Here is a 12,883-nt window from a genome sequence, read left to right as displayed (position 1 = left end):
TTACATAATTTTCCTTAACAAGGGATAATTTACCAGTGAAGTTAGAAAGTATGAAAAAAATAAAAAACAGGTACGAATAAGGAAAGTAAGAAGTAACATGTGCATGCCATGCACTCAATGTTCTACTCATAGTTTCGAGCATATGCTATTGACTAACTTAATAGACTTGTCTCGAATGCAAGAGACACGTAAAAAATTATATACATATGGAGACAAGTCAAACTAGAATGCCATTAGCTCGCCCTTCATCTCACATAACTCCAACAAGTACACAGAAGTAGGGGTGTACATGAACGGACTGATTCGAGTTTTGCTGCCATTGTTTCTGTTTATGCTAATTCTTTTTATTTCTTTCCATCTATTACATTTCAATATTGGGTAAGTTAAAATTGTTCCGTTTCCAAGGATTTGTAGATTAATGTTTCATGCTCCTTAAATTACGTGCAAATAATTATTGACTAGTTATTATAAGATTGGAAAACCAAATGACTATTTCTTTAGTAGTCTCCTCTTATTGACTCTATTTGGCTGATATTATCCGAGGACATTGGAACTTTGGGTGTGTTTGGTACCAAGGAAATATTTTTTGAAAAATATTTCAAGGAAAATATGTGATATTCTTATGCATATTTTGTGTTTGGTATATAAGCAAAAAAATAATAATATTATTCTAAAATCATTTATGTATAATTTAGACAAATACTATGAGAGACAGAGGTGGGATAGATGTGTGATATAGTGGGTATGAAAGCTACGGGAGTGAGGTGAAGAAGTGGTGTCTTAGAGAGTGGGAGGACATAATCAATTGAAATGTGTCACTTATGAAACTTGTTTTTTCTATTTGGATAATGCACAAGTACCCCCTCAACCTATGTCCGAAATTCCAGAGAGACACTTATACTATACTAAGGTCCTATTACCCCTTGAACTTATTATATAAATAATTTTCTACCCCTTTTGGGTCTACGTGCCACTATCTTGTAGGCCAAGCGTGTGTTGACATTTTTTTTCAAACTACTGTCATGTAGGCCGAAAAGGGATAGAAAATTATTTATAAAATAAGTTGAGGGGGTAATAGAACCTTAGTATAGTATAAGTGTGCCTCTGAGATTTCCGGCTTAAGTTGAGGGGTACTTATGCATTTTCCCTTTCTACTTCCTTTAGAAAGTCATTTTCTTCATTTTGAAGTGTCACGTATGAAATTTGTTTTTCCTAAAGAAAATCATTTCCAAAAATTTTGATTAGAAACTATTTTCTATGGAACACACCTTTTATCCGATGTTAAGTTGGATACTTATACACGAAGACCAAGTATGTATTATATTTTTGGCGAAATGGTTTAGTAGACTCTTATACTTGTATCAGTTTGTATTCTGAACCCTTCTACTTATCCTTTTGTCATGTGGACTAAATAAAATATAATATATTAAACTCCTCTGACCATCGACCACGCTTATGTGTCATTAAAATAGCTGAGTTGACGAGAGAATGTGACTACACACATTGAAGGCGATTGAACATCATATTTTAAGCTTTAAATTTTAAAATATTAAAATTATATAATTAAAAAATTCTAATAAAAGAAAAGAATGTATCTTCTTCACCACACCACTTTTTCATCAACCCTCATCCCATCGCTGCCCAACCTCTTTTTTTTTCTCCACACCATAGTTATCATCTTTAGCCCGATTTTGGCATTGACACCTTGGTGACAAGGTTTCATGACAATTATCAATGGAGAGAGAGAGAGAATCGTGTTGCTTTCATGGAGGTACTCGGCGATTCACAATGGTGTGAGACGGAGAGAGACGACTCTAGTCCCTTTTTTTCTATATTGGGAGCGATATTGGTCCTTTTTGCTGCCAGAATGTAAAGCGGCGAGCAACGAGGGAGTTTATAGGTACGCCGGAGAATATGGAGAGGGGAGTTCGCAGGTCCCCACCTTTTTGCTTATCTAACATCCAAATTTCTCCACGCGCCTCAATTGCGTGAAGTCACGGAGTGTGCCACGTAAGACAAAAGGTGCACAAAATTACAAAAAAATAAGTTTGGGGGGGGGGAGTAATAGGAACTTAGTTTAATTAATGTCTGTCTTTGAAATTTCGCTCATAGTCTAAGGGAGTACTTGTGCATTTTCCCTATATTTTTCAAAAAGATAGTCTCTCCGGTTGTATCCAAGTTTACAGTTCACAAAATTTAGCTGAAAGAAGTCAGAAAGAGTTATTACTTATTTATCAAAAATTAAAAAATTTATCAAAAGCATGAGTTATCACTACAACAAAAATGATCTTTAATGATAATTAATAGTTTAATTATCATTAAATATGTATTTTAAGAGGCAATTGATACTCTGTATAAATGTCCCTAAAGTATATAACAACATTGAATTCAATGACAATTAATTAATGTCGGTAAAGGTTGTAACACTCTTTGTGAATGTGCATAATTATTGCCAATAAAAAATATTTTATAGTGTATTTTGGACATTTTTTGGTTTCAAGAAAACTTGATCTTTTATCATGCTGAAATAGAAGAGAAGAAGAAGTATGACAAAATAGTTAACTTACAATAAAAGACGTGGACTAATTGTCTCGATACAAATATTCTATAAATAGTGCAATGACATACAAAATGTTTGTACTACTAACTGTGGCAAGCAAGAGAGCAATCATTTATTTTTCATTTAACAAACTTCATCGTTGGTTCCATATTAGTCATCAAATATTTGTTGTTGTGTGCTATCAAACATAGCACGCCTACAAGCAATTTTCCCAAAAGTATATGAAGGAACCCTGTAAAATGGACAAAAGAGAAGATAAATTTTCAATCTTTATCACTGGAATTTTGAAGATAATTCCAAAAAATCACCAAAATAGCAAAAAGAAGTTGCAATATATACATGAATCACTATGATTTATAGTAAAAAAAAAAATTAAACTTCATGATATAGGACGAAGAAAAATTTGAGAAATTAAATACACTTTATAAGAAACATAGTTAATGCATTTGAATTCAAAAAAAGTACAAATAATAATGACAGAAATAAATGATTTATTTACTAAAAAACCAATGTAATGAATTCAACCATCAACCATTTCAGGAACGTTATAAGTTGCTCTCTCAGAGGTCCAAGAGTAGTAATGTCACATTGCAATTGAAATCAATTTGCTTTGTTTATATGAAGAACCCTGTAGAAAGTGACAAAAGAGAATATCAATTTTCAATCATTATTATTGACACTTTAACAGAGTTAAAAAAAGATCACCAAAATAGGAAAAAGAAATTACCATAGTTAGATGAATCACTATAACTTAGGGAAAATGCACAAGTACCCTCCCCAACCAACCTATGTTCGAAACCTCATACACTCACTTATACTATACTAAGGTCATGTTATCCCTGAACTTATTTTATAAATAAATTTCTACCTCTTTTCGTCCTACGTGACACTATCTTGTGGGTCCAGCGCATGTTGATATTTTTTTAAGCTAGTGTCCCGTATACCGAAAAGGGGTAGAAATTATTTATGAGATAAGTTCAGGGGGTAATAGGACCTAAGTATAGTATAAGTGTGTCTCTGGGATTTTTGTCATAGGTTGGGGTACTTATGCATTTTCCCCTATAACTTATTGTAAAGATTAAGCTCCATAAAAACTTTCAAGAATGAAACAAACTTAATAAAAACTCAATTAATATATTTGAATTTGACTACCCTATAGTGGGAAAAATACCTACGAATTATAGTGGCAAGAAATTCCTCTATTTATAGACAACATAGGGAAGTGTGAACAAACATTTATTGTGCCTTATCAGAAAGGTCACAACTCTTTGGAAAAGTTACAACCCTTCATAACAGTCATAACCTTTCATAAAAGTCATAGTTTTTCATAAAAGTCGAAATTTTTCAAAAAAATTATAACTTTTCATGAAAAGGGATGACTAATTTTTGAAATAAATAAATTTAAAAGGGAATTCTGATTTCTGTTGGCACCACATAGACAGACATAAGGTTCTCTTTTCTATAAATACTAGTATATAGACACGCACTTTGTGCGTGTACCCCTTTCCAGTGAGAATAAGTACTTTTAAAAATTGCATCAATATATAATAAATATATTCAAAAATCAATGACATCCAATATCTAAAGTGCGAATCTTGAAAATTCTTAATTAGTACTAAATTGATTTTAATTTGAGTTTATGAGGTAAAATTTGATATGAATTTGTCAAATTTTAATAGTTTTTATATAGATATTAAGTTTTGATAGAAACAAATAAGTTAATTAAATCCAAAGATTACAGACTTAAGACACTCATATCATCAATTAACCCTTGTCCTACCATCACAATCAATATTACATTTCTAAACGAACATCATTTGATATGACTCATCGCAATTATAATATATTTTAGTTAGAAAAGGAATTCAACATTTCTTTATTTTTTTTGGAACTACATTCCTAAAATTGTACTTTAAAAATAAAAAGACATGATAAAAATAATATTATGACATGTTAGTGATGAGTAATAAAAATTCTAAATGAGAAAGGTAGGGATAAACTATGGATCAAATAACTAAAATAATCAACTAAAATTAAAGCAAAGAAATTAATATAATTTCAAGGGTAAAATAACCAAAATATAACATTGTATTCATCCCTTTCTTTCTTAACATGCATTTTTATCCTCCATTCTTTCTTTTGGATGAAAGCTCCATTAAAAAAAAAAAAATTCAAACAAAGAAAGTGAAGCCGAATAGGCAATGAATATCAAATCACTAACATGTCAAAGCTCATAAATATTTTTTTTATTATTGGGTTATGACGGTTGTTATCAAAATTCAATACTTAATTAGCTTTACACATAAATAACTCACATGAATCTGCATATGAAAATTCAATAAATTTGACCTACTATTGACAAAATAAAATAATAATAATAGTAAAAAAAAAAAACAGACAAAGAATTATGCTAAAAAAGATTATGTTAGAAGGAAATGTCACTTACCCCATTTCTATTGGCACAACTCAAAGTAAAGTTCTATGTGATGTCCTCCTTTTTGATAAACTTAACAACCAGCAAACAATTTGTTTTTGTTGTTACATATCCCTTGTTTAATCGAAGAGGATTTGGAAATTCTGATGATGATTTTTCCATTGATATCTGTATGTGTGTATGTAAATTGTTGTATGGAAATGAGAGTTGGCCAGTCAAGAACTCCCATGTTCAAAAGATGCATATTGTTGCAAAGATGCATATATGGAGGTGGATGTGTGGTCATACTCGAAGTGATAAAAGATTAGGAATAAGAATATATGGGATTAAGTGGGAGTGGCCTCGGATCCGTGATAGATAAAATGAGGAAAGTATCAAAATATGTCAATTCAAGCGAGAAAGCTAAATTTTTTACCAATATCAGAGCCTTTGGAAATAGTGCACTTAAGGGATTGATTCGGCATCAACATGTATACTTTGGCCATGCAATACCATATCACGATATGGAATCGTGTGATGGAATCAACATTTGGACATGCGATTTTATGGTGATTCCATCTCATGATTTAATATCATGAGATGTGATTTCATATTCTCCAAAAACCATGATATACGAATTCCGTGTCATGATTTGAGATTTTTTAATATAAAAATTGATTCACAAGTTAATTTTTGTTAAAACAACCCTACATTTGTATCTACTAACCATTTATTTTATATGTAAATAAAATTTATAACAAGATCATTACTTTTTAAAATTTATTATTCTCACCAACATATAGTCAATTTAAGTCACACAACCGATTGTTGAGTAATATAAAAGACTATCTTAGTACACTACAATTTATGTTCAATTTTTTTATTGAATTAAAGTTAAATGAAACAATTACTTAAGTGGAGAACAAATAATAATGTAATAATTTATTATGATATTTTATATTTTTTGTTTATTTGGTAAGATTGAATAAACACTTGAGTCTATTTTAAAAGCTTTACAACTTATTAAATTCTTATGTTTACGAGAAAATATACAACACCAAAATTTCCTATCGGATATTCAAATAAAAATTCAATTTCATCTCATAATTATATATTATGATATCATATCATGATTACATATCATGATACCATCTTGCATGGCCAAACAGGCGAATTACCTTACCCTAAATCTTGTTTCTAGTTTTAGCAGTTCAAATTCTAGTAATTATTTAATGTGAATTAGTTGTATCAATCAATGAACTAGAACTCACTCTTAAGTGGATCAGGCCATCTACTATTATGTTTATATAATTTTCCTTAACAAGGGATAATTCACCAGTGAAGTTAGAAAGTATGAAAAAAATAAAAACAGGTACCACTAAGGAAAGTAAGGAGTCATACGTGCATGTCATGCACTCAATGTTCTACTCATAGTTTTGAGCCTATGTTATTGACTACTTAATTAATCCTTTATTGTTATACTTAATTTATTTCACATGACGGATATAAAATTCACATTCAAGAACGTTTAAGAAATAGATTTATTTGGCCCACAGGCTGGTCTTGTCCATATATCTCAAGCCCCCACAAATCAACAAACTTATTTAGGTCAAGATAAAAAACATTGTTCTTAAATGGGCTTAAAAAATAATAGTCCAGTTCTATGAAATCACGAGTTAAGTCAGGCCTGCCCAATGAATCTAGCCCATATAAACGGCTCTACTAAGACATATGATTTTATAGCTAAGAGGGTCTTGGTGAGCCCAAAGGTAATTAAAACCCTAGATAAAAGGAATTAAGAGGAGTTGTACTATAAAATAAAATGACAAGAAGTAGGAGGAAGTAGTCAACAGTTGAGCTATTCCTACAACACCACTCAATCAATTTTTGACACTTCTTCTTCATCAACTTGTAAGGTTAGATTTCTGACAGATTATTTATTTTGAATTTGAATCTGAATTTGTTCTATTTGGGGATAGAGGGTTTTTCTGCCATTGTTTCTGTTCATGCTAATTCTTTTTATTTCTTTCCATTTCCAAGGATTTGTTGATTGATATTAGTTGAAAAAAGGTATTTAAGAATTACCCTAGCAAACCACATGACTACTTTACTTGTCTTCTCCTAATTATAGATGAGTCCAATTTACTGTGTGTTCTATTAAAACATGTTTCTATATATGTTCTCTTTAAATATGTTTGTAACATGACTCACTTTGTAACCAGTATGGATGGTGTTCGTCCTATACCGGAAGATGTAGTGGTTGATATTCTATTGCGATTGCCCGTGAAATTACTCTTGCGTTTCAAATGTGTGCACAAGAACTGGTGTGCTCTCATCAAAAGTCCGAGTTTCATAAAAGAACATTTTCAATATCGCAACAACAATTGTGCCCGTCTCTTTGTTTGCAACATGAAAATGGCACCTGAAATACAGCCCATCGTAAAGTCTGTTGTATTCTCCTTGCTCCCGGAAGAAATTGTTCCAGGTGTGACCCCTGAACAAAAAACTCTCCTTCAACTTCCGAGGGTCACTGATTTCACGTGTGTTGCGGGTCCAGTTAATGGCTTATTCTTAGTGCAGAAGTTGCTTTATGGAGCAGATGTCTGCTTGGGTTTGTGGAATCCTGCCACCAAAGAGTTCAGGTCTCTGCCTCCTGCGCATTTTGAGATTGAGGGTTTTTGGTCGCACAATAATGATCATCAGTATGGATTTGGATTTGACCTGGTTACTCTAGATTACAAGGTTGTATGGATTCGAGTATTCTGGAATGAACTTGGAATAAGTGTCTATACCTGTGTCTATTCCTCATGCAACAATTCATGGAAACGCCTTACTCTCGAATTCCCTCCCATTTCTACCTTATCTGCACCCCTTGATGCCACTTATCTCAACGGAGTTTATTATTGGCTTTCGAGGGGCCTCAATGGCATCTACACGATTCTCTCTTTTGACATGGTCAGTGAACAATTTGGGGAGATGCAAGTCCCAGATATTACAACTGCACATTGGGGGGCGCTTACATTGCATGGAGGCTCACTTGTAATGTTAACAAGTGACCCTGACCAACCTATGACATCCATATATGATGTGTGGGTAATGAAACAGGAGGGAAATTGGGCCAAAGTTCTTACTATTCAACCTCATATAGATGCTCATTGGCCTATCAACATCTGGGATAACAATAAGATGGTTTTCGAGATCATGGAAACTTCACAGCTAGTGCTATATGACCCTAAAACAAGACATGTTACAGATCTTGGATTTCAGGTGGACCCTAACATTGTTGGCTGTTGGGTTTTCAATTACAAGGAGAGCCTAGTTCCAATAAAGAGAGAAAACGAGACTCAGGGCGAGGATAATGCGGTCAAGAAAATTGAAAACTTCTTCGATATGATACCAATGGATGAGGCCTCATCTTAGAGATTAGACGTACAAAATATTTATAGTGATAATAATGGTTAAAGAGACAGTATTATGATGTTTTTGGTGTAAGAAGTCCTTTAGCAGGCATATTATCTCAAGGTTTTTCTACTTCTTTCTTAATTTTTTTTTACTTTATATGTTTGATTGTAGATTTTCTGAGTGTTGGGGTTGATTAAATTTACGTGGCATTAATTAATCGAATTTTGAGATTGAAACTTCTATAATTTGACAGTACATTTGGATACAAAAGGTTTAAGTTTTTTTTTTAATGTAAAATTTATGATTTTGAAAATTATGTGAAAAGCATTGTATTTCACATTAGTTAAAAATTTAAAAGATAAAATCCCAACTATCACATTAATTGAAACGGGGGAATATTGTTTAAGTTTCATATGTTGATAATTTTCCCATCAATATATGTACGTGTATTTTATATAGAGTGTACGTAAATTGTTATGTGGAAATTAAAGTTGGTCAGTCAAGAACTCCCATGTCTAGAAGATGCATGTTGCAAAGATGTGGATGGTGGGGTGGATGCGCATTCATACTCGAAACGATAAAAATTATAAATGATGATATAAGTGATAAGGTACTCTTTTAGCACGTTTTGTTTTTATATTATAAAAAAAACCATAGATTGATCCTAAAACTAAATGAAGACAAGCTACAAAAATTAAATGTCCACAATGGGATTCAAACCCTAGCTTGTTCACAATGGGATAAACTCAATCGTATTATCATGTTAATTATCATCATAACTCTAGATAGGAAATCTCACACACATATATATACTAGTCCTCAACATGTGCTTCACACGTGAGTTGCGTGAAAACATTTTATACGGTACAAATTAACAAAAATCACACGACAATAAGTATCACAAACTATAAAAAAAAAAAATATACAAGTTGAAATATATGAACAATCAACATATTCAATAACTTTTTTTATTGTGAGTGAAATGATTATATATTCCATGAACCTGCAAATTGGACAATAAAACTTGGTTTGATAATTCAAGTGATAATTAAATGTTTTTGTTATTACGTCCAAACATGTGATATATTACTATGTAACATCCTCAAAATGAATATACAAAAATTGATTAAATGACTTTGATTTGACTGTAGAAAAATATTTATACATATGACTCTATAGTTATCCTCTATTATTTTTTCCAATGATCGATGAGAATCCTGCATATTTTTTATGTTTATAAATTTAACATAAATTCATCACTAATACTAATTATTGATCGAAGTAAAAGTCAATATCTTCTTAAGATGTGAATACCTTTTTAAGTAAATCCTTTTTTTTTTTTGACATTCACCAACAACTAAAATAATACTTTGGATTTGTGTCAAATTTCAAGCAAATTGAAGAACACTAATCATAGAACTAATTTTCAATTGGAATAGGATTCACAAATTTGAAGATTTTATAGAGTGTTTTCTCTGTTGTTTGATAAAATATGTAACTCCTAAAATTAAAATAATTTTTATATTACATAGAATAGTTAAAAACGTAAGAATAATATTGCACAAAGCCTTATATATAGTATCAATTTTATGAACTTTGCGAAATTAATGCTCCTAAAATAAGTTACACTAGTTACTTATAGCCTAAAAAATCATTATCACACAATAACGAAATCAGTATCAAAATTATTTTTCTAAAATGTGATTACAAAGCCACGTCAATATACTGATATGAAAAATTTCTATACTCAGAATATAGGCATAAAAAAAAAGCAAAAAGAAGGCAATATCACAACATATAATATTTTTGTTGTGACAAATGTCAACTACTATACTTCACTATGTAATTCAAAGACTTGCTTTACGTATCTACATTTATATAGGAATACATGAAAGAACACAATAAATTACTATAAATTTACGCATTTAATTTTGGGTGGTTGTGAACACAAAAGGAATGAAAATTATGAAGATTATTAAAAATATAGGTTATAGAACTGAAGATGTGTGGATTATTGAAATGTGACATTTTAATATTACCCCCTTGCACAAGTACCCCCTTAACCTATGTCCGAAATTTCAAAGAGACACTTATACTATACTAAGGTCCTATTACCCCCTTGAACTTATTATATAAATAATTTTCTACTCCTTTTAGGTCTACGTGGCACTATCTTGTAGGCCAAGCGTGTGTTGACATTTTTTTTCAAACTACTGTCATGTAGGCCGAAAAGGGATAGAAAATTATTTATAAATAAGTTGAAGGGGTAATAGGACCTTAGTATAGTATAAGTGTGCCTCTGAGATTTCAGGCTTAAGTTGAGGGGGTACTTATGCATTTTCCCTTTCTACTTCCTTTAAAAAGTCATTTTCTTCATTTTGAAGTGTCACATATGAAATTTATTTTTCCTAAAGAAAATCATTTCCAAAAATTTTGATTAGACTCTATTTTCTATGGAACACACCCTTTATCCGATGTTAAGTTGGATATTGATACACGAAGACCAAGTATGTATTATATTTTTTGCGAAATGGTTTAGTAGACTCTTATACTTGTATCAGTTTGTATTCTGAACCATTCTACTTATCCTTTTTTCATCTGGACTAAATAAAATATAATATATTAAACTCCTCTGACCATCGACCACGCTTATGTGTCATTAAAATAGTTGAGTTGACGAGAAAATGTGACTACACACATTTAAGGCGATTTAACATCATATTTAAAGCTTTAAATTTTAATATATTAAAAATATATAATTAAAAAATTCTAATAAAAGAAAAGAATGTATCTTCTTCACCACACCACTTTTTCATCAACCCCATCCCATCGCTGCCCAACCTCTTTTTTTCATAGTTATCATCTTTAGCCCGATTTTGGTATTGATACCTTGGTGACAAGGTTTCATGACAATTATCAATGGAGAGAGAGAGAGAGAGAGAGAGAGAGAGAGTCATGTTGCTTTCATGGAGGTAGTCGGCATTTACAATGGTGTGAGACGGAGAGAGACGACTCTAGTCCCTTTTTTGCTATATTGGGAGCGATATTGGTCGTTTTTGCTGCCAGAATGTAAGGCGGCGAGCTANGCGGCGAGCAACGAGGGAGTTTATAGGTACGCCGGAGAATATGGAGAGGGGAGTTCGCAGGTCCCCACCTTTTTGCTTATCTAACATCCAAATTTCTCCACGCGCCTCAATTGCGTGAAGTCACGGAGTGTGCCACGTAAGACAAAAGGTGCACAAAATTACAAAAAAATAAGTTTGGGGGGGGGGAGTAATAGGAACTTAGTTTAATTAATGTCTGTCTTTGAAATTTCGCTCATAGTCTAAGGGAGTACTTGTGCATTTTCCCTATATTTTTCAAAAAGATAGTCTCTCCGGTTGTATCCAAGTTTACAGTTCACAAAATTTAGCTGAAAGAAGTCAGAAAGAGTTATTACTTATTTATCAAAAATTAAAAAATTTATCAAAAGCATGAGTTATCACTACAACAAAAATGATCTTTAATGATAATTAATAGTTTAATTATCATTTAATATGTATTTTAAGAGGCAATTGATACTCTGTATAAATGTCCCTAAAGTCTATAACAACATTGAATTCAATGACAATTAATTAATGTCGGTAAAGATTGTAACACTCTTTGTGAATGTGCATAATTATTGCCAATAAAAAATATTTTATAGTGTATTTTGGACATTTGTTGGTTTCAAGAAAACTTGATCTTTTATTATGCTGAAATAGAAGAGAAGAAGAAGTATGACAAAATAGTTAACTTACAATAAAAGACGTGGACTAATTGTCTCGATACAAATATTCTATAAATAGTGCAATGACATACAAAATGTTTGTGCTACTAACTGTGGCAAGCAAGAGAGCAATCATTTATTTTCTTTTATCAAACTTCATCGTTGGTTCCATATTAGTCATCAAATATTTGTTGTTGTGTGCTATCAAACATAGCACGCCTACAAGCAATTTTCCAAAAAGTATATGAAGGAACCCTGTAAAACGGACAAAAGAGAAGATAAATTTTCAATCTTTATCACTGGAATTTTGAAGATAATTCCAAAAAATCACCAAAATAGCAAAAAGAAGTTGCAATATATACATGAATCACTATGATTTATAGTAAAAAAAATTAAACTTCATGATATAGGAAGAAGAAAACTTTGAGAAATGAAATACACTTTATAAGAAACATAGTTAATGTATTTGAATTCAAAAAAAGTACAAATAATAATGACAGAAATAAATGATTTATTTACTAAAAAACCAATGTAATGAATTCAACCATCAACCATTTCAGGAACGTTATAAGTTGCTCTCTCAGAGGTCCAAGAGTAGTAATGTCACGTTGCAATTGAAATCAATTTGCTTTGTTTATATGAAGAACCCTGTAGAAAGTGACAAAAAAGAAGATCAATTTTNTCACATTGCAATTGAAATCAATTTGCTTTGTTTATATGAAGAACCCTGTAGAAAGTGACAAAAAAGAAGAGCAATTTT

The 12,883-nt window shown here is 31.4% G+C and overlaps 1 protein-coding gene across 1 annotated transcript; it reads left to right on the top strand.

Moving 5' to 3' along the window:
• Positions 1-7,196: 7,196 nt before the first annotated feature.
• LOC107017536 (F-box/kelch-repeat protein At3g23880-like) lies at positions 7,197-8,393 on the top strand. The gene has a single exon (XM_015217718.1). It carries the CDS (start codon positions 7,197-7,199, stop codon positions 8,391-8,393), a length of 1,197 nt encoding a protein of 398 aa, XP_015073204.1.
• Positions 8,394-12,883: the final 4,490 nt, after the last annotated feature.

The sequence above is a fragment of the Solanum pennellii genome, chromosome 4 (assembly GCF_001406875.1).
Source record: "Solanum pennellii chromosome 4, SPENNV200".
Classification (NCBI taxonomy): domain Eukaryota; kingdom Viridiplantae; phylum Streptophyta; class Magnoliopsida; order Solanales; family Solanaceae; genus Solanum; species Solanum pennellii.
This window is presented reverse-complemented; position numbering and strand designations above follow the sequence as displayed.

Coding starts and splice junctions, on each gene's coding strand:
- LOC107017536 (XM_015217718.1), top strand. CDS start 7,197: ATGGATGGTGTTCGTCCTATACCGGAAGATGTAGTGGTTGATATTCTA.